Source organism: Chelonia mydas, chromosome 4, assembly GCF_015237465.2.
Source record: "Chelonia mydas isolate rCheMyd1 chromosome 4, rCheMyd1.pri.v2, whole genome shotgun sequence".
In the NCBI taxonomy this organism is placed as follows: Eukaryota; Metazoa; Chordata; order Testudines; family Cheloniidae; genus Chelonia; species Chelonia mydas.
The window spans coordinates 114,814,464-114,841,134 of record NC_057852.1 but is presented as its reverse complement, the minus strand read 5'-3'; the positions used below and the strand labels follow the sequence as shown (position 1 = coordinate 114,841,134).

Below are 26,671 nucleotides of genomic sequence, written 5' to 3'. Positions count from 1 at the left end.
CAGCCTTCAGGGAGCCGAATGAAAGTTCTGAGATTATAAAGCCAAACACAGATTTTTCTCCCCCCCGTTTCTAAAGTTATAGGTATATATTATATAGGAAAAGATGTTACAATAAGAGATACCTTTCTCAAGAAAAGAGAGAGCATTGCAAGGGTTAACTAAGATCAGTGATATGAAATACAATCCAAGTTTACATGCTTCAGATTTTACTGCTGCAAATGCTCTACTGTACAAAAAGAGTGATAACTAACTTCAATAATTTATCATGAAAACTCTAGCTAGATTGTAGGACTTACATATTATCAAAATGACAGTGTTTCTATCCTGCTGGTTGTTAAATGACCCTTGTTAGACTACCCAAGTTTTTATAAAACAATTTTTCAAAATGTTCTGTAGTATTCGAGACACAATATTGCAAGGTACAGTTTCTTTAAACTGGGAATGCAGACTGACATTCTGCCCCCGCTGAAGTCAATGGCAAAACTGTCATTGACTTCAATGGAGCCAGGATATCAACTGGAGTTTTGAAATATCTCCCTTCTCTGTTTTTATGTAACTTCATACACTCAAACCAGATGTGTATAGTACCCACAACAAATCTTTCATTTATTTTTATTTGCAAGGCAAAGTTTAGAACTAAGCATTGGTTGCAGACCTAATAAAAGAATAGCTACACACACATTGCATATTTTCCATGACATCTGACATGCAGTCATGAGTAAAAAATACAAAGGGAACTAGACATTACTCACACACACACACACACACTTTTCTAAAGACAGAGGTTACTAGAAGGCAAGTTGTATAGAAGACAAACAAAGACTGATTGGAGCAGGGGGACTGGCTCCTCAGTCTCCCACCTCCCCCGTTAATACCCTAGTTGCCAAACTTCAGAGTCATTCTCATTTTCCCTGGCCTAGTGATGTATTTAGCCACAGTGGAACAGCTTCAATAGGAGAGATAGAGGGCACCCTGCAGAATATCCCATAGTTCAGTGGTTAGAACACTCTCCTGAGAGGTGGGAGATCCGTGTTCAAATCCTTTCTCCTCCACTGAGAGGGTGGAATTAAAGATGGGTCTCCTGAATACATCCTCAGTGAGTGCTGTAATCACTAGGCTAAAAATTATAAGGTGGGCGCCTCCTTCAGCTCTTTTGCGGGGAGTGAGGCGGGTGCCTAACACATTCTCAACAGAGTTGACTTAGATGTCTAAGCCAAGTGACTCCAGGAGGGGGTTCCTAGTTGCAGATAAAGGGCAGAGAGAGACTGTTCCCTGCACACCTGGTCTTAGGTGCCTAGCTCCTTTCGAGGGGTGGGGTTTAGCATGCACCCATCTCATCAGAATCTCCCATTGGCTGCTTTGAGCAGCTCCCTACCTACCCTGCTGGCTTTTGTGGATCATATTATACAGTATCTATTCCTCCCCATTCATTGTATAGAGAGCCTAGCCTAACTAAGCTTCATGGATCACAGTGTGGTGCCAGTGATTCTTCTACGCACCTAAAAGTTAAGCATTGTGAAGTTCAGTGTCACTTTGCCTAAATCTCATTTGTGTATCTCGGCCCAAGCCACTATCCTTTCCACATTCAAATTCCGCTGAAAAACTCATCTCTGCTGTGAAGCCTACAAGAATTGACCTATGATTTGTATATATACACACACACATATACACATTTACAATTGCTCATTAAATGTACAGGAACTGATAACTTCACACAATCTTTATGAAACCCTGACTTTCCCCAACCTTATAGTATATTCCTCCCCTCTTTGTTGTTCCACATCTACATTCTAGAATGCAAGCTCTTTGGGGTGTGGGGCATGTGTTTGTACTATGCCTAACATTATTTTACATGTCCCATTCAGTTACCATCACCTAAATACTAGGTGTCACAATTGATGCAAAACAAAACACTCTCTGGTGAAGGCTAAGTCCAATAAAAGAGATTTCTTACCCTGTCATTTTTAATATTCTGGCTGAATTACCAATTTGGCTAGTCACAATGTTTCCAGGGATAATTAATCTGGCTCTGCCCTTTTATTCACTTTTGAAATGCAAAGAAAGCACATCCTCTGATATACTGACTAAGGCCCCCTGAATGCAGCAGCCCAATGCTCCTGAAAAACCCAGCAATAATAAGAGCATGTACACATGAAATGAGGGGAAATGTTCTGGTAAGGAAGCAGATCTGGCTTTCAAGCTTATGAACAGACAGAAACAAATGGATTTAATAGCTATGAAAAATAACTTCACAATGTCTCCATAAGTTATCCTGTCATCTTGAGAACTGTAATTTTGAATGTGAGTTTTCAGCTTTTAGAATCGTTTAATAAGATTGCAGTTTTGTCTTTGTCAAGTACCAGGTGGCCGGCTGATACAGAATGAAGTAGGGGCTGTCTAGCATGGAAACCAGCATGATTAGAACAGGAACAAGGGCCAGCTGGAGCAGGAACTGTGAGATGAAGCTACTGGCAAAGAGAGAGCTTCCAGCCAGGTAGTAATGTGGAGTAGATTGGACAGACTGCTTCTTTTAAGAGCCAGGATCACCTAGATGGGTCTTTGCCTGTGGATTGGTTGAGCCCTGGTTGAATGGCATAGGACCTATTACAAGACCCGCAGGTAATTGCCTTTGATGACTCATCATACTCTCTGGCTCAAGGATGATTCATCATGTTTAAGCAGGCTGGGGCTCAGAGGTAACTCAGGAATAGGCAGGCTCAGATTCCGAAGGATCACAATTTACTCACCTGCCATCCTCTTTTAAATCTCTCTATAAAACATACCTTTGCCATGGTGTCTACAAACAAATAATGTGTTGCATTGATTAGGCTCGCAACCGAATACTTGTGACTAATTTACACAAATGCACCTCTTGCTACTGCTACCTTGTCCTCTCACCTTTATGCCTGCCTTGTTTATTCACCTGTTGTGTTTGTTTAAATCCTAGACTTTGAGCTTTCTGGGGAAGGGACTGGCTTTGTACTATTTGTTTGCACAAGGCCTAGTACAATGGCACCTTGATCCCTGACTGGAAACATTTGGCATTTCTGCAGCAGTAATAATGAAGTGTACTATCCTCATTGTTACATTTAATCACAATGGTTCTTTCAAACTAGCCGATCCTTTATGAAACAGGGGATATATGAGAGTAATAATGTATCTCTTAAGTCTCATGTAATAGCTTGGTATTTAAAAAAAAGTTCTTATTTAAACATCATGACAACAAAAACCATTAAAAGCTCCTCTGATACTGCCAGAAGCTATACTTAGCATACGATGATAGTATATCAAGTGGGAACTGACTCCATTAAAGGGAGTTACACTACTCCTTTCTAAAATGGATAAACCATCTCAAATGTTTTCCATGAAAGTACAGAGTCTCGTTACAATATATTTTGCCTATACCATTGTATAAAGGAGGGGTCAAATTCTGAAATCTTTACGTAGGAAAACTCCCAATGGGGACTTCAGGACTTGGCCCTTTGTTTAATTAATTTCAAAACTGCATCACATTGTTGACTCATTCGATGTGTGATCTACTATAAATTCCCACATCCCTTTCAGCAGTACTGCTGCCTTAGCCAGTTATTCCCCATTTTGTAGATTTGCATTTGATTTTTATCTTCCAGAGTGTAGTACTTCGTAATTGCCTTTATTGAACTTCATCTTGTTGAATTCAGATCAGTTTTCCAATTTGTCAAGATTATTTTAAATTCTAACGCTGTCCTCCGAAGTGCTAGCAACCACTCTCAGCTTGGCCTCCTCTGCAAATTTAGAAGTGGACTCTCCACTCTTACCATTATCTAAGTCATTAATGAAAATATAGACTAGTACCAGACCAAGGACCGACCTCTGTGGGACCTCACTAGATATGTCAGCAAACCATTGATAACTCTTTGAGTATAGTTTTCCAATCAGTTTAGCACCCACCTTAAAGTTATTTCATCTAGACTATATTTCCCTAGTTCATGTATAAAAATGTCCCATGGGAATGCACCAAAAGCCTTACTAAAAATCAAGATATATCATGGCTACAGCTTCCCCCCATTATCCTCTAGGTACTTACAAACTGATTGTTTAATAATTAGTTCTAGTATCTTTCCAGGTATCAAAGTTAGGCTTTATTCCCCAGGTCCTCTTTGTTCCCCTTTTTAAAGACAGGTACTCCATTTTGATGTAAATGCAGTGCAGTCAATGTACCCTCTCAACAGGATAAAAGATGCAAAAATGTTCCAGGCCTGTGTAGGGTTATTATTGTGTGCAGAGACAGAAAGTACAGGCATTACCTTCCCTCCCCACCCAAGCAAATGCTGAAAGACACTGAGTATTGATTTCTGCCCTTATCAAAAGTCATTTCTTTCAAATTGCAGCATCCACCCACATGAAGCAAGTATTAGAGAGCTCATTTTCAAATCAAGAAAAGTGAAATGAGTTGAAAAAAGATCTAGTATTAAAATAAATGTTGCCATGATTTTTGTATATGCTGAAAGATTTTTTTAAACTTAAAGCTTTCAAAAGCTGTTAAAAAGAGGAAAAATCTACACCTGTTTACATTCTTCCAGGCTATGGTACTTACAGAATGTGGAATTAGTTGAGTACAGTCCCTTGCTGGATCATTTAATAATGTGTCAGTTGATTCCTTATTCAGTCCATCTTGCTGTAGGGCTCAGTTACTAAGTGATGGTGTGATAATTGTAAAGAGGATTAAACTACCACTTGGCAGGAGGTATTCTCAGAAACAGAGAGGAGAATGAGTGAATGAACTCATTCTGGAGAGGTGTTGAAGAAACCTGAGCTTTTGAAACAGGCCTTTTAAAATCTTCTCATTTGGAAAAAGAAACCTTAATTATCTTGCTCTGATGTTGACCTGATGTTTTTTAACTGAACTGTGAGCCTTTTTGAGATTATTCTCTATGGAAATTTAATCTAAAACCAAACTAAAATGTATTGAGTATTTTTTTTATTTGTACCTGATTTGCCATCTCTAGAATAGCAGCAGTGTTTCATAATTATTATCGGATTACCCCGTTACTTGTTTGGGGAATTTTACCTGGGGACTGTTGCCCTTCTCTTCATTTTCCTAATCTGCTGTTTATTTACAGGGGCAAAATTAATGACATTTAATCAAGAGCCCATGTACTCTGCAACAACTGATATTTAAATTCACAGATTCATAGATTCCAAGGCCAAAACAGACCACTCTGATCATCTAATCTAACCTCCTGTATAACACAGGCCTTAGAACTTCCCCACTATGATTCCAAGAGCATCTCTTTTAGAAAAACATCCAATCTTGATTTTAAAATAGCCAGTGATGGAGAATCTATCATGATACTTGGTAAATTGTTTCAATGGTTAATTACTCTCTCTGTTAAAAATCTACAACTTATTTCTAGTCTGATTTTGTCTAGCTTAAACTTCTAGCCATTGGAACACATTATACCTTTCTCTGCTAGACTGAAGATACCACTATCAAATATTTGTTCCCCATATAGGTACTGATAAACTGATCAAGGTAGCCCTTAACCTTCTCCTTTTAAGCTAAATAGATTGAGCTCACTGAGTCTACCATTACTGTATAAGTAAGGCTGCATGTCTGTCAGAGGTCTTGGAAGTCACAGATTCTGTGACTTTCGCATCGGCCAGTGTGGCAGGCAGCCCCTGGGCCAGCAGCAGTTTCGGTGTGAGAGGGGGCTCAGGGCCGGGGCAGGGGTTTGGGGTGTGGGAAGGTGCTTACCTTGAGGGGCGCTCGCTGCAAGTGGCCGGCGTATCCCTGCAGCTCCTCCTAGGCAGAGGGGTCAAGGGGCTCTGAGTGCTGCCCCTGCCTGCAGGCACCGTCCCACAGCTCCCATTGGCTGCGGTTCCTGGCCAATGGGAGCTGCAGAGTGGGTGCTCATGACAGGGGCAGCGCTTGGAGCCCCCTGGCCTTCCTTCCCTCTAGGAGCTGCAGGGACATGCCAGCTGTTTCTTGAGAGATGTGCGGAGTTGGGTAGGGAGTCTGCCAGCCCTGGCAACCCTCTTCCCCTAGCACTAGCAGGGGTCCCGGGTTGCGTGCCACTGCCTGGCCCCAGCACCAGAGGGGGTCCTGGGCTATGCGGCCCCCTGCACCCCTGGCACCAGCAGGGGTCCCAGGCTGCCTCTTGCAACCCCCCACCCCATCACCAGGGGTCCTGGTCCGCCACCCAGCACCAGCAGGGGTCCACTCCCAGCATGGTCTCAGGCCACCCTTCCCAGCACCCACAGCCCCCCGGCCCAAGTTTTAGTTAGTAGTATATAGTACAAGTAATGGACAGGTTTACTGCCCGTGACCTGTCCATGACTAAAAATATCCATGACTAAAATGTAGCCTTAATTATAAGGCATGCTTTCTAATCCTTAATCATTCTTGTGGCTCATCTCTGAATCCTCTCCAATTTATCAATATCTTTCTTGAATTGTGGACACCGGAACTGGACGCAGTATACAGACGTTAATTGCACCAGTGCCAAATACAGGCATAAAATAACCTATTTGAGATTCCCAGAATCACATTAGCTCTTTTAGCCACAGTGTCACACTTGAGGTTTATGTTCCTCTGATTATTCATCACAACCCACAAGTCTTTTTCTAAGTCACTGCTTCCCACAAAGTCCCCCATCCTTAAGTATGATCTTCATTCTTTATTCCTAGATGCAAACATGTACAATTAGACATATTAAAAATGTCTATTGTTTGCTTGAACCCAGCTTACCAACAGATCCAGACCGCTCTGTATCAGTAATCTGCCATCTTCATTACTTACCACTCCCTAAATTTTAGCGTCACCTGAAAACTGTATCAGTAATGATTTTATGTTTTCATCCAGGTCTTTGATACAAATGTTAAATAAGATAAGCCAAGAACCGATCCCCATCGGACCCAACTAGAAACATAACCACTCAATGACGATTCCCCATTTACAATTACATTTTGAGATTTATCTCCTTCTGTCCCTTTGCTTCCCTTCTCAATTTTCTAGAATTTCTAGCTTCTGATTTTTATGTTCATTACTATCTACCTTCCTTTTGTTATAAAAAAAAATAAATAAAGCTCCCTTCACTTCCCCTCTAACGCAAATTAGATTTCTAAGCAATATGACCTTCTTCCTTGATTGTGGGTTTTGGGTGTTCTTAATCAATTCCTAATTATCATTCTTATTTTTCTGATTAAATTCTTTAGCGAGGCCCTTTGTTTTCTGAAACACCCAGTGGAATACATTAGACATTCTGTATCAGCTCCTGAATTTACTGAATTAAATATGAAAGTGAATATCATCAATGCATTTTAGTTTACTCTGAAAACTGCAAATTTAGGAGCAATGTCACAGATTTTGACATTGCATGTTTGCATTTTAGAAATTGCCAGGAGGGCAACTTAGAGGTCATGAGCATTGACTAGGGATGAATTGGAGTTTCTGGCACATGAGAGGATATGTGATGAGAACTGATAAGCACACCAATTGGATGTTTTTATTAAAACGATCAGCAGTGAAATATTTACTCATGACGACATTTAAATTTGTGACAATATGTTTCAGAATCAGCCAACTGAGATGAATGCATTGTTGAAGAAACTGACTCCTTGCATATGACTCCTTGCATCTACTTTAGCTAGCAGGAAAGCGGTAGGTGCAGGAGGTTTAAAACGGATAGTAAGAAAGTCACCCGGTCTTGATTTGAAGACATCATGAGATAGAGAATTCACTACTTCCCGCTGTTGTTTGTTCCAGTGGTTAATCATCTCACTGCTAAACATTTTGCCTAATTTCTAATTTGAAATTTGGCTGGCTTTGGGTTCCAGTCATTGGGTCCTGGCCTGCCTTTCTCCACTAGACTAAATAGCCCACTAGTACCCAGTATTTTCTCCCCAGTCACCCCCCAGTCTTCTTTTTGATAAATTAAACAAACTGAGCTCTTTAAGTCTCTCACGATAAGGCAATTTCTCCAGGGCAAGGCATTTTGTGGCTCTTTTCTGTACCCACTCCAATTTTCAATATCCTTTAAAAAATGTGGATACCAGACCTGTATGCAGTATTCCAGGAGGAATGGGGAGGAGATTCTGAAAGGCATAAATTGCAGTTAGATGCCTAACTCCCATTCATTTCATATTCCCCTCTTAATACATGATGCAGCATTTAATTCTGTACATGTAGTAGAATAGCCCTAATGAGCTTTTCCTTGTCTAACCTTCCCATGAGAAAGAGAAAAGAAATGCTGATTATTTTGGTAAAAGATTGTCATTTCTATAACTACAGACATAACTATTTTAAAACACCAAATACACTTATAAAAGTATAAAATAACTCGATTAAGCTAATACCAATGGATAGGGAAGCCTTGATACTCACTTTTTTGTCAGTACTCCCCATTATTCAAATTATTGTGCAGCATAATTTAAAAAAATTTAAAATGTATCATTACACATTGGTGGAAATAATCAAAAGGAACCCTACTGGGTAAGTGAATCTCAGGAACTAAAAAGGGGACTCTTGAGTGTAGAAAAATGAGGCAGAAACAATATGGAGGTGCATGCAGGGTGCTAATGAAATGTATAATGATGTGGAAGTGCCACTTCACCAGGAGAAATGAAGATACACAGGGGCTGAAAAGGGAAACAGGGGAACATTAAAACACATATCAAGCCTCATTGCATCTTAATAGCAGGCAGAACAGAATGAGCAGCACTTCATGGCACAGGCAGTTCTTAATGTGCACAGATCCAGCTGGACTAAGATGAACGAAGCGGATTTTTTAAAAAAGACACTGCAGTGAACACCATCCTTAAAACTGGACAAAGAAATCAACACGTACCACGTTTCTCATACTCCAGCATTCCGACTCATGCAGCCGTATCGGCAAGCCAGTTATTTCCGCTCCAATGATTTTTGTTTTTAATCAAAATGTCTTAGCCTTCAAGACCTTGCAGACTGAGCCCTTACCTAGGTCTTTATATATTCAAACCACTACACAAAAATCATGCAACTTATTGCTCCCCCCCCCCCCCCCGCCGGCCTCGGCCTTGCTGCAAGGGATGGCACTGGGAAACAATGTGTCTACCTCCTCCTTGTCCCTTTTGGGATGGTTTGAGTCTCCAGGGAAAGAGAAGGCCGGGGGAGGGTGGGAAGAGGAAGGAAAATCACAGCCATCACTGAGGATAGGGGATGTACTCAGACCCTGAAAGGTGGAAGGAAGCCTCCTCCCACTCACTAACTGGCCCAAACTAATGAAACTTCATTTTTGGTCCACCAATTTCCTATGCACTTATAGCAAAAACCTCATTCTTCCCGAGTTTGTATTAGAAATTATATATATCCTCATTATCTAAACTATCAGTTTTTCCATTTACTTTCCATGGTAAAGTACAGTGTGATAGTCTCAGGCTAGTTTCCAGCCTATGGCTTAGGACTTGTCTGACTGAAGAGTTCTACCTTGCCTCCCTGCTTCAGGAATCCTCTTCCTCCATCTCCAGGCCTGCACCTAAAAGGCTACTCCTGCCTGATGCTCAGGCAGGAGGGGAACAGGTTATGTGAGGAGGCAAGTGTGAAGAGGAACTGACACGGAAACATGCAGATGAGACAGTGAAGAAGCAATTGGTCTCTGCAGGGTTGCAAAGGTTAGGTTCTGGCTCTCAGTTTTGGCAGCTGGGGTGGAAGTCTCGTTTAACTGGGAGAGGAAGAGTTGGAAGGGAACCATTATCTGTATTTTAAGAGTTAAATGGTGCCACTTACTTAGACTGAAGGGGGTGCCATTGCCACCTAAGGCATTGCTGTGTAGGTCCACCACACCAAGGGGCATCATTCCCTCCTCTTCTTCCATTGCTCTGCATTTTGACTCTTTCACATTATGGCAGAGTCATGATTAAAGAGAGGTAAGACAGAGCAATCATCTTTTTGAAAACAGGCACAGAACACACAATAATTTTGGAACACTCCAGGACAAAAGTGATTAATTCTCTTGCTTTCCTCTATAGCTCACTGCTGTTTTTAATGTTACTTAGGCAAAGAAGCAAGCATAAATTAGCACCTCCACACTAAAATCCCAGATTCAATAAAGCTTACACTGATCTGAGTCCTCACTGAAGGTACACTGTGAAGAGTTCTGTGTTGTTGTATGTACCTCCTGACTAGGGTGCCAATATTTCCCTATGCTGAATACAGGACACCTGGTAAAATTACTCATATTCAAGCAAGGTCAACAGCAACCAATCAGAACTATGCAGTACAAATGTTCAAATTAACATCAAGTTGACTGAGCCCCCGTTAAAAAGAAATCCTGCATAGCTGGATTCTTTTTAATTTACCTTCTTGTCTTTAAGGCTTTAGGGTTCACACAGGGAGAGGTGACACACACCTCTACCCCCACCCATACAGAGTGAGGTGACCTCTCCCCCCCATCCCTCTCTCACACGGGAGGGCGGGGGTGACCGACCGACCTTACCCTCCCTGCCTGGTGCTCTCCGCCCTCCATGCCTGGCTGGACCCTCGCGATGAACCTGCCTTTCCTGGTACCTGGCGCCACGTCTTCTCAAGGCAATGGGGGGCGGGGGATGCGGGATCACATCCCACCATCAGATTCCTGCCAAGGTTCACACTAGAATGTGGCCAACAGCAGCCTTTTGGCCCTGTGCAGGAGGGAAGGGACAGGAGCTGCTTCCAGTCACAGGGGAGGAGGAGTAGGAGAAGAGATAACCTGGCCTATGTCTTTCCAGAACTCAGCCCTTCTCAACCCATGTTGCCCCTGGCTTGAAGCAGCCTGTCCCTTCCTGCCTGCACAGTGTCTAAAGGAAGCTAACACTTCCAGGCCGCTGCTCGCCACGGACATAACCCAGCTGCCTCCTGTCCGCCGGCAACAGCCCAAGCAGGAAGGGGGTAAGCCCTAAGGTTGCATTGTGCTCCAAGGCCCAGGGAACCTAACTGCAGGGCCTTCAGCTGAGGCGCGGAGCCTGGCTAGAGAGGTGGCTCAGCAGGGGAGGGTGCCTAAGGGATGGAGCAGCCCCGCTGCCCTGGGGGCAGGACCCAGGGTGGTGGTGGTGGTGGGGGAGAGGGTGCTAAGCCCCTGCCTAGTGTGGCTGCTGTGGAGCTTGCAGGTTCAGGGTGGGAACAGGCTGGAAATCACTTCCCCCACATATTCCAGAGCTTAGCTGCAGGGCAGAGAGGCTTCCCTGTGCCAGCGCTGCACGGGGCTTTGGCATACACAGGGCTTGGCTCCTCCTGGCAAGTGTGGAAAGTCTTGGGCTTTCCCAGGACTCCAGCCCAGCCAGAGGCAGTGGGGGAAGGAAGGAGCCTGCCAGCCAGGCTCCTGGTGAGCTGAGCGCTCCGACCAAGGGCTGCTTCTCTGCACAGCACTGCAAGCAGGATGTGCCCCGTTGGGGAGGTGGGGATGTGGAGGAGCAGCGGGGCTGGTCGGGGCGGTGAAGGGGCGAAGCGGGGAGAGGACAGCGAGAGGGGGAGCACATAAGGGGCCAACGGGTGGGCAGCAGAGGGAACATGTCACAGGCCACTACCTGGAGCACGAAGCCAGTGCCGGCTGTAAATGAGACGGGGCCCTGGTGGCCAAGAGTCAGCATGCATTGGGAACTGCACTGATGGACCAGCAGGGGGAGCGGCCCGGCCCTGCACGGTGCAGCTTTTCCCCATCACTAGCCCGCCCCCCCGCACACTCACCGCTGGCGAGCAGTGATCCAGCCAGCAGCAGGAACCGCCAGTACTGATGTGGGGGGAGGAAGACAGAAAATATGGGACAATGTGCCCCTTTTAAAGAAAAAGTCAGGACACTTGCAGAAGGGCTTAAATATGGGACTGTCCCGTTAAAAATGGAACATCTAGTCACCCTACTGATGACTGCCACAGTTAAATGCACTGTACTCACTCTCATACAAAAAGAAATTTCTGTGAAACTGCCAATTCAGCTATCTCACAGCATAACGTTGCTTTAAAACGTGAGTGTTAATTTAACTTCAATGATCTAAAAGAGCAACCTGAAATAGAAAGTAAGAGTACATCAATGTAACATCTTAAATTGCTACAGAGACATGAAATTAATTGAAGAGGCAGACTGATAATCATTCATATGTACTATTTATGTAACTCTTTATATTTACCTGGTGCTTTGCAAATATATAAAATACAGTATACAGCAGTGGTTCTCAAAGCCGGTCCACCACTTGTTCAGGGAAAGCCCCTGGCGGGCCGGGCCGGTTTGTTTACCTGCAGCGTCCGCAGGTTTGGCAGATCGCGGCTCCCACTGGGTGCAGTTCACTGCTCCAGGCCAATGGGGGCTGCGGGAAGCGGCGCGGGCCGAGGGATGTGCTGGCCGCCCTTCCTGCAGCCCCCACTGGCCTGGAGCGGCGAACCGCGGCCAGTGGGAGCTGCAATCGGCCAAACCTGTGGACGTGGCAGGTAAACAAACCGGTCCGGCCCACCAGGGGCTTTCCCTGAACAAGCGGTGGACCGGCTTTGAGAACCACTGGTATACGGGATCTTTGTCCTGAAGAACATACAATCTAAGGCCCTGATCCTCCTGTAAGACCCAGCTAGTTGCAGGGGTCTGCCTATGCAGACTTTGTCATTGGGTTGGGGCTTAACATGCATTAACATAAAACTGTTCTACTAAGCAATGATTTGGGGCCTGATCCTGCCTTCCTTATGCAACCAAAACTCCCAGTATAGCTAGTAGAAATTTTGGCTATGAAAAGAGTATCCAATTCTGTGCAGTGCTAAATGTCCTCAATTCACATGAGGTATTCAGTAGCTGGTATTATCCAACCTCAAATGCTAGGCTGGGCCCTTGAAATGTGTATTATAAATACACTGATGTGCTTAAACAGAATCAAAACTGGTCAAGTAACATTTTGTTTCAGCAGCATGGGAGGAACTCAGGCCTGGTCTACACTACACAAAGTTGCTTTGGCATAGCTATGTTGTCTAGGAGTGGGAAACATTCACAACCCCTGAGTGATGTAGCTCTGCTGACAGAACCCCCAGTATAGATGCAACTAAGCTGACAGAAATGTGCTTCTGTTGGCCTAGCTAACGTAGTTCAGAAAAGTTTCAGAGTGCAACAAACCCCGGTGCCAACTCTGTCCACATATCTATTCAAGGGACACCATCAAAGGTCCTAACCACATCAGTCACACCATCAGGGGCTTGTTCACCTGCACATCTACCAATGTAATATAAGCCATCATGTGCCAGCAAATGCCCCTCTGCCATGTACATTGGCCAAACCGGACAGTCTCTACGCAAAAGAATAAATGGACACAAATCAGACATCAATAATTATAACATTCAAAAACCAGTAGGAGAACACTTCAATCTCCCTGGTCACTCAACAACAGACCTAAAAGTGGCAATTCTTCAACAAAAAAAACTTCAAAAACAGACTCCAAAGTGAAACTGCAGAACTGGAATTAATTTGCAAACTGGACACCATCAAATTAGGCCTGATAAAGACTGGGAGTGGTTGGGTCATTATAAAACCTAAACCTAATTTCCCCAATACTAATTTCCCCCTACTGTTACTCACACGCTCGTCAACTGTTTGAAATGGGCCACTCTCATTACCACTACAAAAGTTATTTTTCCTCCCTTGGTATCCTACTGTTAATTGAATTGTCTCGTCAGACTGACCTCACACTTGGTAAGGCAACTCCCATCTTTTCATGTATTTATACCTGCTCCTGTATTTTCCACTCCATGCAGCTGACGAAGTGGGTTCTAGCCCACGAAAGCTTATGCCCAAATAAATTTGTTAGTCTCTAAGGTGCCACAAGGACTCCTTGTTGTAGTTCAGAAAAGTGGTGTTACTATGTTGGCAGAAGAACTTTGTCATCTTAGTTTAATGTATACTGGGGTGTAATGTAGACCTGGCCTAAACACAAAAGAACAGGACAGATATTTCATGGCATTATGGATGGCATTTATATCCATAAATCAGTTATTAAAAAAACAAACCAAAAGAAAAAAAAACCAGTATCACTATGTCATGATGACTGCTTTAAGTAACATGGCAGTCAGACCACAATTCAATAAATATTCTGGTAATTTATAGTCAATTGTAAGGCCAAGGTTAGGTTGAACTCACACAAATCCTTTAGTTAAATGGCACAGGAAATCACTTAATAAGGCTGTGTAAAAAGAGAACATTAAAATAGCTATTCCATGTGTGTTCTATTTTGCCAGATTCAATTCTGAGCTTTCCTTAAGCAAATATTTGCAATACTTCTGTGATTAAATTAAAAGAATTACACTACAGGACACTTACTTATCAGCATAATGGAGTGATACAGAAATTCAGAGGAGTGGGTGGAGCTGGTGAACACTGCAAAACAGCGTTTACTATCAGTCATTTGAAGTCTGGCCATTTGGGATACGAATACACTGCAGCAGGGAGTGAGCCTCCCAGCTCGGGTAGACAAGACTTGCGCTAGTGGGGCTCAAGCTAAAAATGGCACTGAAATATAAAGCCCACCTGACCTGGTAGGCTTGAGAGTTTGAGCTGCAGCATGATCTGCAACATCCACACTGCTATTTTTAGCGTGCTAGCTGAGCCCTGCTAGTGCAAGTCTGTCTCCCCTGAGCTAGATGGTTCACTCCCACTGCAGTGTAGACATACAAACACATACAAGGGTATCCCTTTGGATTCACAAATACTCACATGAATGAATTTTGGTTCACGTGAATGAATTTTGGTTCCCATGAATGTTTGGGGAATGGGTGTTCTCTATATGAACACCTATATCTCAGGGTGGATGAGGATATCCACAGGCAGGCAAGAGTATCTGTTATATGCTATTAGTTATTCATTATTCTCCTGTTTAAAATTTCATTCACCCAATCAAGGAACAGAATTAGTGATCTGAACTATAAATTGTGAATTATGAGCAGTTTATACAAAGAATCTGCGAACAGCACATCGGCTGAAATTTGTTTGTATAAACTTTCCAAACAATTACAAATAAATTAATAAAAATCAGTCTGTTCACGAAGAATTGATGAACAAAACAAAAGGTTCAATTAATTAAAAAGACAGATTTACAACAAGAAAGAAAGTATCTGATACTCAAGCTTTCTTTAATCAAGCAGACAAAAACACAACAAGATCCAAAGGCTGGAAGATGAAGTCAGAAAAGTTCAAGCTGGAAATAAGATGCAAATTTTTAATGGTGAAGGGAACTGATCATTGCAATAGCTTACCAAGGGAAATTCTTCATCCCTTGGAATCTTGAAATCAAGATTACATGTCTTTCTAAAATATATGGTCTTGTTCAACCATAAGATGGGCTAGATTACAAAATAATTGAGTGAAATTTGATGGACTGTGTTATGCAGCAGAGTAGATGATCACAGGTCTCTTCTGGCCTTAAAGTCAAAGAAATCTATTAAATGTGATCAGTTTTAGTAGAGAAGGATTATTGAAAAAATGAGGAACTTTCTCCACTGACACAATTCTCTCCCCATCCCTACCCAGCCTATTTTCAAATTCCTAGTGAGAGAAGGTGAAACCAACGTTGCAAATAATGAGATTTGCAACTTACCGTCCATCTGAAAGTCCAGCCTGGGAACAGGGAGTAACTGAGTGTGTGTGACATCTGAAGAACTGGACAGGTCCATCTCAAGCTTTTACTAATACTAGACAAGAACCTAAGGGTGAGATTATGGCTAGTCCTGCAACAGATGTGCTAGAGGGTGGGAGGGAGAATGGGGAGAAATAAACTGGCTGCAAACTACTGGGAAACAAAGATGTTGAATGGGCAGCCAGCACAGTTAGCATCATTCAAAGCCCAGAAGAGGTAGGCCAGGGCACAATGCAGTTGCGACCATGGCTCTGCCCCATGCACACTAGTAAGTTTAGACAGCTCTGCATTTGAGAACAGGAGACGTGATGGCTACACCTTTTAATTCTGGTGCCCAGCCTGATTCCCAAGCCCCTGGAGCCACTGCTCTTTACAAAGACATAATGCATTTCCCCCCCAGTACTCAACCCCATTAATGTACTCCCCTGTTCCACAGCCTTTCAAGAGCCATAGGTTATGCCTCAATGTATGGATTGCATAAACGCTCATCTGCAAGATCTCATTAAATCAATTTTTCAAAGACGAATCAATTTTATAGACTTCAAAGTCTTTGAGAGCTAAAGTCACTCCCACTGGGTTTGTGATCAAGCACTAAACAGAAAGGCCAAAGGGAGCATTTTAAATTCCAGAATTTTATAAGGGCCCTTGAAGGTAATAGTTACAAAGTGCTAGCCTGATTCTATAGTTCTCTGAGTAAGGGTTGCAAAATTTTAATAGCAGCAGCTGAAAATAAATTTGAAGAGCTTTTGACTCTCCTGGTCTGCATTCTAATAGGAGTGTGAAGGATTTCATGTTCTGTTTGAACTTTTTCAATTGCACAGCTCCATTTTAATTCAAGAGCATCATATCTGTAAAAGTTAGGCAAACTTCTGGGAACACCATAAATAAACATTGTTTATTTAATGCTATACCAATCCTTTAGTAAACATTAATGTAAAGTTAAGCATTATTAGGATATTTCTCCTTTGTGCAGCATAATTTTCCTGTCCCATAAGAATTTGAGATTTTAAAAACATTTCCCATCTTGAATTGGGAGAAAAAGTTGAAATCTTCAAAATATTTTTTCAGATTTTTGATTTGTGAAAATTTTTGATTGGATCAATTGAAACATTTTGGTTTAATAATTTCAAAATGTTTCATTTCAATTTTGACCTTTTAAAAAAACTATATATATATATATATATAAAAATAAATTATTTTGACCCAAAAACATACCCTTTCCCAGGAACAGTCTTGGTTAGATGAATCAGTATTTTTTAATGAAAAACATTTTGTTGAAAAATTTCCAGCCAGTTTCTAGTTTTTAACTTAACCAACAGCACCTGTAGAAGTCAGCAGTGGGAGCTCAGAACTTTTGAAAATAAGGCTATATATTTAGTTATTTTGGGTCTGATCCTGTTCCACTGACTTTGATGGGTGCCGGATTAGACCCACAGTACTTAAATATGCATTTAGAAGCCTAACTTTAGGCACATGGGTTTAAAAGTTTTGGCCTAAAGCATTTTACACATTAAGTTCACAACCTATGGTGAGTTAATTTTTTAATAATGAACACTAAAGGAAAAATTAATGATGAAAAATAGAAGTTTATTTTTGCTGCCTTTACTTCACTGTATACAAATTGATTTTAAGACATAGCCATAAACTGAAATGTGATTCATTTTATTAGCCATTGTAGAACAACTGAAAAATTGCAAGCAGCTGTTCTTGAATCACTGATATTCAGTTTTATCACAGCTAAATTGTCATGTATTTTGAGGAACTTCTGCAGCTCCATTAATTTTTCCTGTTGCGTTATGGCCTAAGGCTAAGCCACTATATTAATATTTGTACTACTTTTTCCTGTTATAGGCCATTTCTTGTTTACTTTATTGTCTATGTTTTGGTCCTCTGCAATTTTACTATTTTTTTCTGGTAAAAATAATTAGAGCTGCATTCTGTAGTTCTACTAGAATAGGAGATTTGCTAGTGTTTCTGAAGTAAACCCGCGTTTCATAACGATGGCTTCTAAACTGAAGCCTGACATAGAAAAGGAGTGGTGTGAAAATCCTACACATACTGATAGGCTAATATAGATCCCTATTGATTTCTGTGCTCCATTCTATTATGTATAAGTATCAAGAAACTCAAAAGAGCAGAGTTTTCAATCAAACCATAATTAAAAGACTGAACAACTTAGGTCATTCCAGCCTTGGGGGTTGTGACCCCAGAGGCATAGTGAACACATGTCGGGTAGTCACAAACACCATGCCCATTCCATATAGCTAAAGGGGAAGAGGGTTCTGGTTAAATGACAGGAGGAATTGTGGTATGGAAAAATTAAGAATGACTAGATTAGGTGACATGGATACACAGACTTCAATTTCTATGTTTCTAAGAGTCTGAATACAGCTCATGGTGATAGAGACTGACAGTTATTAATGGCTCTTTAGTCCCTTGTGATAGATAATCTGGTGACCTCTGTCTGGATCCTAGCAGACTGGTATCTACAACACATGAGTAATCCTTGTTGACAGCTTTGGAAGAGAAGCCAAAGAATTGGCAGCACACAGTAGTAGCTAAATGATCCTCAGACTGCTAGAAGTACTTTGATGGGCTTTGATTTAGGCCCTTATAGTGTTTATTTTTATACCTGCTATACATAGAAAAGGGTGCATTTTTGCAGCTTCCAAAGAGGGAAAGCTCTGATCTGATGGGCTCTAAGCATTAGAACATCAGTCAGAAAGCTTAAGTCACATAAGCTATCACCACTAGCTCTGATTAGCCTAACTTTGAAAAGCTTGCAAGACAGTTTAGATCAAAAGTCCATTGCTAGAAAGAAAGTATACACAACACAATGAATGGACTCTTAATTTTCTCTTTTATGTTCTCTATACAAACATACTTTTTTTGCTCCCAATGTAAATGGCTTACTTTTAATATTTAAATCTATTTGTGAATTTTAGTCAAAGACTAATTCATGTCAGGAATTAAGCTTTTAAGTAACCTGGAGGGCTCATATGATACCCACAATCTAATGATTAAAAAGGAAGCTTGTGCAAAGTAATTAATGTGGTGCTCTAATTCCAGGCCAAGTAGCATGAAATGTAATTTAACCTCATAGATGAATAGATTCAGGATATTTAAATATTGTAGAAAAAGATCCCTCACTAAAAATTAGATACATACAAAAATAGGGTTCATTCGGTCTTGTCTTGTCCTCTGCAGATTCCATTGGCTAAAACAACGTGGAGACAATCGCTCTGTTGGTGTAATTCCATTAAAGCCAGTGCAATTGCAGAGAATGTGACTCTGGACTTGAAGTACACTAGCTTGTGCTGGGATCCCATTAGATATCATAGGCTCAGCAAGGTGAGTGTGGATTTGTACTTGGATGGGAACCTGCTAGTGAAGATGCAGCTCAATTTATAAAGTGCCTACGGCTGGAGGAGCGAAGCACTGTTCACAAGAGTATTTAAAGAGAGACGGTGGGATTTCCAAAGCGCTCATTGTCGTCATAATTCTGCTCCAGTGACACCTGTAGAACAGCCAGTGTTCAGTGCTTTCGAGAACCCCACCTGGAAAGGATAGTACCCCCGTGGTTAAGGAACAAGGGTAAATGAACTATTCCTGGCACCATCAAAATGATATGGACACTCAGGTTGTCAAGAATGAATAAAGAGAGAAAGCAAAAACAATCAAGGAGGGAAACAAATTAAATACACCTGGCATCCTGCCTTGAGGGTCACCCAACACAGGCTCCCTAGCAGATTTCCAAAGAGAGAGCGTTCCAAAGGAACGAGCACAAAGAAAGTCTTTCCACTGGATCGGAGGTTGTAATGCCAAAAAATGACAGCAAGAGTATCATCCAAGCTGACCTTAGCAAGTGTAATAAATAGTAAGAGGTGTTCTCTCAGCTAAGGACTGTGGAACTATGTAACGATAAAAAGCAATGAGCATCTTTCATACTGTTCCTTTTATCCTGAAACATTAAAACAGCCTGAGGAAAAAAATCTTTTTTATTAATATCTAGAGATCTGGCCATTTTACATATTTGTAATGTTCCATGACCAAAGTATACAGGAACCTAATGTGACCCCATTTTGATTTTTCCTCTACTTAACTGACCTATACGGTCTCCTTTTTTCCTCTAAAAAAGAACAAATATGTTTTGGTGTTTCCCTAACAGAATGCCCCCTTGTAGTACTGTGCAGTGCAGCTGTCACAATTCAGGGCAACTGCACCCGTATTTCCCCTCAGTGGTGGAGCAAGGGCACCTAATCTCAGGCTTCCACCTCCCTAGCTGTTCCTCTCTTGAGTAGAGACCCACACCTCTCTCTCCCTTCTGAACAGGGTATTTCCAGGCTGCACAGTTCCCTGCCTTCACTGTGTGTTTCCCAGCACAGACAGTTTGCCCATGGACACCTGCTTGCTTTCTCTTGAGAGAGAGTTAACAGTTGTAAGTACCACACACTTCTTTCTATTACAGGAGTGGGTGGGTGAGGTCCCATGGCCTGCAATGTGTAGGAGTTCAGACTAGAGCAGGGATTCTCAAACTTCATTGCACCACAACCCCCTTCTTCAAACTTCATTGCATCACAACCCCCTTCTAACAACAAAAATTACTACATGACCCCAGGAGGGGGGACCGAAGTTTGAGCCCACCCAAGCCCCACCACCCCTGGTGAGGGGCCAAAACTAAAGCCCAAAGGCTTTAGCCCTAGGCAGGGGGCCTGTAACCTGAGCCCCACTGCCCAGGGCTGAAGTCCTCGGTCTTCGGTTTCAGCCCTGGAACCCAGAAAGTCTAAGTCAGCCCTTGTGACCCTATTGAAACAGGGTCCTGACCCACAGTTTGAGAACCACTGGACTACATGATCATGACAGTCCCTTCTGGCCTTAAATTTACAAGTTTATGCAAGTCTACTTCATTATTAAGGTAAAAAGCCTTACAGAGAAAACATATTAAAAGCAATAAAAGAACCTGCACACACGCGAATAAACTTACCTGAATTAACCCCAACCCTAACATGGATCCGGACAGGCTCAGTCCTATGCTGGACCAGGAAGAAGGCCCTACGCCAGTTTAAAACCAGGTAATTTATCCAGAATCCCTTGCTTTGTCTATTCGACCCTGGAGAATCTACTTGAACTAATACAGGCATATGTTTCCAGGGAGGTGGTTTCTCTGGAGATGTTACAACCTGAGTGAATTTGCCAAATCACTCCTGATGTTCTCCTATTCACCCTTCCCATGGAAATACACACAATTCCACAATAACACATACCCAATTGCATTTTTAATACCATGGACCCCAAAGGTATTAACTCAATTCAATAAAGTTCACTCAAGATATTGCAGGATATCGTCAGTCTGTCACAGCAGCAGCGACTCACCTCAGTTTCCCAGCAACTCGCCCACTGCTTTGCCCAGCCTCCAACACCTTCTGGGTTGCAGAGACTTAGCCCTCTGGCTGGTCACTTACAGTCCTACTGCTTCTGAAGCAATCAAAGTGCAAACAAGTACGAAGCAACATAAACTCTTCCTATTCCACCAGGAGAGCTGGTAGGCACCGGTCTCTGACCCTAGCCAGCCTTCTTGCCCACAGTGAGCACCCCATATCTCTCTGACTATCCTCCCTATCCCCCGAGCTGAGCAGGGCTCTTCTTTTAAGCTCTTCCCTTGAAGACTATTTCCTGCTCCAGGTGTCCTAATTTGGGGTTGATTGGGCCTCCAGTAGCCCACTACTGCCTTGCGTGGAGGTTTTCTGTCCCATTACCTCTCTGTCTAATTGTACTAGGCTTGAGAGAAAAAATTGCTACAAATGATTTAGCTCACATGAGAACACAGTTTCCTCAAATTTGTTTTACAATTTTTGGTGAGTTTTTTCTTTCCCTCTATAGATTCATCCTGAATACGCTACAATTATTAAATACTTAAAGATTAAGGATGGGATTTTCAAAAAAGCTCAGTGAGGGCTGAACTCTGCAGGAATATTAGTCAATGGGAATTTCACCAGTGACTTCCATTGCGTTTAATGGGAGCAAAGTTCAGTCAATGGTGAGCACTTTCAAAAATCCCAGTGTAAAATTTCAGCTGTATTGGTTAGTTGTGATTGATCGCATAAGATACATGTTATTATCTCTGCTCCCTGACTAGATGGGCATATGACAGCATGAATGCATGATGGCATGTGCAAATTTAAAATTTGCTTTGAATGAGTATTTGCAGATGCGTGTTTCAAATATGCTTTCAGCAAACAATAATGATCATTAAACGGATTACTTAAATGTCTGGGTAAAGAACATAAAGGACACTGTGCAAGTGAACTAATTTTGAAATGTAAGTAAATACTTGTTGGAATCTTTTTGTTGTATTCACTTAGCTCTGAATAGTACTGTCCAACTCATTTTATCCAGAAAAGAAAATCACAAAGTGAACCTTTTCATGTTTTATGCATTCCCCAAAAGGAATCTTTAGCAAACATTTCGACTTGGTACATAACAGACAGGAAAACAGACATAACTGAGTTCAACATTTCAACCTGACAGATTTCTTAGAATGAGCTAAAATCTCTCTCATGGATTTACTAAGAATCCCATTTCTGACAACATGCCTTCTTTAAAATTAATAATGATATCTTATTATGAGGCAATATATCCATCACCCTCTTTCAAGAGCCCTGAAAAATTATTCGAAAGGCAACGGCCAAAGACATTTATACTAGCCTGATCCTATGCATTTGAGCAGTGAGCCTATGAATACTACTTGTATGGATGACCTGATGCTTGGGACATGAGACACATACTTTAGATCTCAAGAAACTGTATTCACCAATGTATTATTCATATGGTCCAGGAGAATTACAAGCCTTTACAAGATTTGTTTTGGTCACTTCTTTTCTTTTTGAAGTAATTTCGCACAGTAGAAAAAAGACTGATACTGCAGGCCAGATTTTCAAAGACTTGCTTTGTTTTAACAACGAGGAGTCCTTTTGGCACCTTAGAGACTAAAATTTATTTGGGCATAAGCTTTCGTGGGCTAGAACCCACTTCGTCAGCTGCATGGAGTGGAAAATACATGAAAAGATGGGAGTTGCCTTACCAAGTGTGAGGTCAGTCTAACGAGACAATTCAATTGACAGCGGGATACCAAGGGAGGAAAAATAACTTTTGTAGTGGTAATGAGGGTGGCCCATTTCAGACAGTTGACAAGAAGGTGTGAGTAACACTAGGGGGAAATTAGTATTGGGGAAATTAGGTTTAGGTTTTGTAATGACCCAACCACTCCCAAGTTAGAAATACAGAAGGGAAACATTTTCAACCAGAACTTGTTTCAGTGAAAAATACAGATTTGGTGATAGTACAACATTAGCAAGTTCATGTCAATTTCATGAAACTCAGTTAGAAAACATACTCAAAAATTTGTGAAAAAATAGAAAATGTTTTAACAGTTTTGAAATGAAACATTTCAAGTTTTTGATTTGAATCAACTTTCTGTTTTGAAATTTCCTTGGATTTTATTAAAAAAAATTAAAAAACATTTAAAAATGTTTGAAATTTAAATGCATTTAAAAAACTTTTTGATTCCTCCAATATTTTAGAAAAAAATTTGTTTTGGTTCAATTCACACAGCTCTCGTTAGGACTTTATGTGCCCTTTAAACCCACAAGATGGTTTAATATGATTTTCAAAGGACATTACCCAAAACTGAGATAATGGATGATTTCCAATGCTCATTGTCAAAATTCTCGTGCAGGGCAGAAGCAGGGATTGGCGCAAGCTCATTTTCTATAGTAAATGAGTGAAGTTAGTGTCTAAGAAAGAACTTAGGGCTTGATGCTGTCAGATGGTGAATGTCTCTTATGACATGCTGAACACCCTCAGCTCCCACTGACTTCACTGGGTTCTGTTGGGTGCCCAGAAAATCAGCCAACTTATTGAGATAGCCAAATACGGATGTAAGAAACTAATTTTAGGTACACATTTTTGAAAGTCTTGGCCAGCCACTGTGGAACTGATACAGTAATTACAGTTACATAAAAGACAACATTGCTTGTTCTTAAACTCATGTTATTTGCTGTTTTTATATTATGCTTATACAGTTTTTGGCAAGTGAAATAATTAAATAATTAGAGCTGAGCTTAAATAAATAAATAACTTTAATATTGAAGAAGACAAACCCATTACTAAATGATCACATTAATACAGAAATAAACAAATTAGTATTTTAATTTACTTTCAAGAGATTGGGCCAGTATGTTGAGGGTTTTAGGTCTCAGTTCGGGGAAGACCGAGGCTGATAATTAATTTTATGGATGCCGGTAATCCCTCGCTCATGTGTGTAATGTTACACATTTGCATCAATCTTTGCAAGATTAGGACTTTAGTTTGCTCTGTTTAGATAGAATATATTCAGTAAGATTTCCAGCTCTCCAGACAAATACTGAATCTCAGTATATTATTTTTAAGATATCTGAAAAAAATGCCCTTCCTCAAGGTGTGAGCAAATAATAGAAAGCAGCGATTTCCTTTACCTGCAATATCCTTAGCTTTAAGTACTGAAGTGGAGTGAGCCCTTAGAAGTTTGAGATTCATGCCCCAGTTCAGTGCATTTATTTTAAAAGTATGGATCATCAGAAGCAGGAAGCCTGCCAAACAATCAGTGAGACCACTTGGACAACTGAAGTGCTAAAGGAGTACTCAAGGAAGACTAGGCCATTGTGGAGAAGCTAAATGAATTCTTTGCTTTGGTCTTTGGTCACCTGTGCCATTCTTTTTAGGTGACTCTCTCAGACTGAGGTGTCAACAGAGGAGGTTTTGGAACAAATTAACAAATTCAACAGTAATAAATCACCAGGGCCAGACGGTATTCACCCAAGAGTTCTGAAGGAACTCAGCTATGAAACTGAAGAACTACTAACTGTGGTATGTAACCTTTCACTTAAATCAGCTTTATACCAGATGACTAGAGGATAGCTAATGACACCAATTTTTAAAAAAGGCTCCAGAGGCGATCATGGCAATTTGCAGGCTGATAAGCCTAACTTCAGTACAAGGCAAATTGGTTGAAACGAGAGTATAGAACAGAATTATTAGACACAAAAATGAACATGATTTGATGGGGGAATAGTCAACATGGCTTTTGTAAAGGGAAATCATGCCTCACCAATCTATTAAAATTATTTGAGGGCATCAACAAACGTGTGGATAAGGGTGATCCAATGGATATATTGTGCTTGGACTTTCAGAAAGCCGTTGACAAGGTCCCTCACTAAAGGTTCTTAAGGAAACTAAGTAGTCATGGGATAAGAGGGAAGGTCCTCTCATGGACTGATAACTAGTTAAAAAGATAGGGAAAAAAGGACAGGAATAAATGCTCAGTTTTCACAATAGAGGGAGGTAAATAGGGATCTGTATTGGGACCAACGCTGTTCAATATATTCAAAAATGATCTGGAAAAAGGGATTACCAGTGATATGGCAAAGCTTGAAGATAATACAAAATTACTCAAGGTAGTTAAATCCACTGCAGACTGCGAAGAGTTACAAAAGGAGCTCATAAAACTGGGTGACTAGACAACAAAATGGATGAAATTCAATGTTGAAAAATGCAAAGCAATGTATATTGGAAAACATGATTCCAATTATACATACAAAATGATGGGGTCTACTTCACAGTTACCACTAAAGAAAGAGTTTTTGGAGTCATTTTGGATAATTCTCTGAAAACATCTGCTCAATGTGCAGCAACATGCAAAAAAGCTAACAAAAATGTCCATTAGGAAAGGGATAAATAATAAAGACAGTAAATATCATAATGCCACTATATAAATCCACGGTACGCCCACACCTGGAATACTGCATGCAGTTCTGGTTGCCCCAACTTAGAAAAATGTATTAGAACTGGGAAAGGTCTAGATCAGGGAAAAAAAAAAAAAGATTAAGGGTATGGAACAGCTTCCCTCTGAAGAGAGATTAAAAAGAATGGAACTGTTCAGCCTTGAAAAGAGACGACTGGGGACATATGATAGAGGTCTATAAAATCATGAATGGTGTGGAGAAAAAGGTATTATTTACCCTTTCAAATAACATAAGAACCAGAGGTCACCCAGTGAAATTAACAGGCAGCCGGTTTCAAACAAACAAAAGGAAGTACTTCACATAACGCACAGTCAACTTGTGAAACTTGTTGGCAGGGGGTGTTGTTAAGTCCAAAAGTATAACTGGGTTCAAAAAAGAATAAGTTCATGGAGGGTAATAGGTCCCTCAGTGGCTATTAGCCAAGATGGTGAGGGATGCAATCTCATGCTCTGGGTGTCCCTAGGGCTCTGACTGTCAGATGCTGGGACTGGACGACAGGGGATGGATCATTTGATAATTGTTCTGTTCTTTTCATTCCCTTTGAAGCATCTGACATTGCCCACTGTCAGAAAACAAGAGATTGGGCTAGATGGACCTTTGGTCTGACTCAGTATGGCCATTCTTATGAGGCTAAATCCAAGAATGATAAGAAGTTGTCACCACTCTGGACAAAGTATTTAAAAATAGAAATAAAGCTTTAAAAATTACTATTGCAGCTGCAGGGATTTTCCCTCAAGAGAACTTTTAAGAAAGTTTCCCTCAAAAATTGTGGTGATTATGTGGGTGGGTCCCGTGGACATTCTTGCAGTTTGTCACCATGCTGCTAAGAGTGCACTTACTCAGCCCCAACTTACATGGCATCGGATCTGCTGGCGGTTTTATGGACAGCTATAAAAATAACCCTCCCAGATACAAGATCCACATGGAAAAATGTATATGTTAGGAAACAGGAACCAACCCTGAAGTGCTAATTCAGTCCAAATATCCATTTGATGGACATTTTGCTTGAATAAAGGACTTTGGGATTTGGCCTATAAAGCAGACAGCATTAAAACAGTCTAAAACTCTACCACGCAGAGAAACACTGGGGCACTGTGGGGGAAGGGGCTGCAATATCTTTGTGAGCTGTTTCGTAAATCTGGTCTACAGACTCCCTTCTCTCATCAAGGTCTGTCTTTGTCTTCAGGGCCCAATACTATGAACTATGGAGTGTCCTCAATGCCCAATGAAATTAGAGGGTG

The 26,671-nt window shown here is 41.4% G+C and overlaps 1 protein-coding gene across 3 annotated transcripts in view; it reads right to left on the bottom strand.

The window, feature by feature from the left end:
• Nucleotides 1–26,671, bottom strand: part of SLC2A9 (solute carrier family 2 member 9) — a 168,978-nt gene that overhangs the window by 4,922 nt on the left and 137,385 nt on the right. Inside the window, exon 12 of one of the 3 annotated variants that reach the window (XM_043544650.1) lies at nt 8,438–8,619. The exons of the other annotated variants lie outside the window; for them this stretch is intronic. Within the exon in view, the coding sequence (XP_043400585.1) occupies nt 8,557–8,619 (63 nt within the window). The 3' untranslated portion in view covers nt 8,438–8,556. Of the gene's footprint in view, nt 1–8,437; nt 8,620–26,671 lie in introns of those variants that run through there. 3 annotated transcript variants of the gene reach the window in all.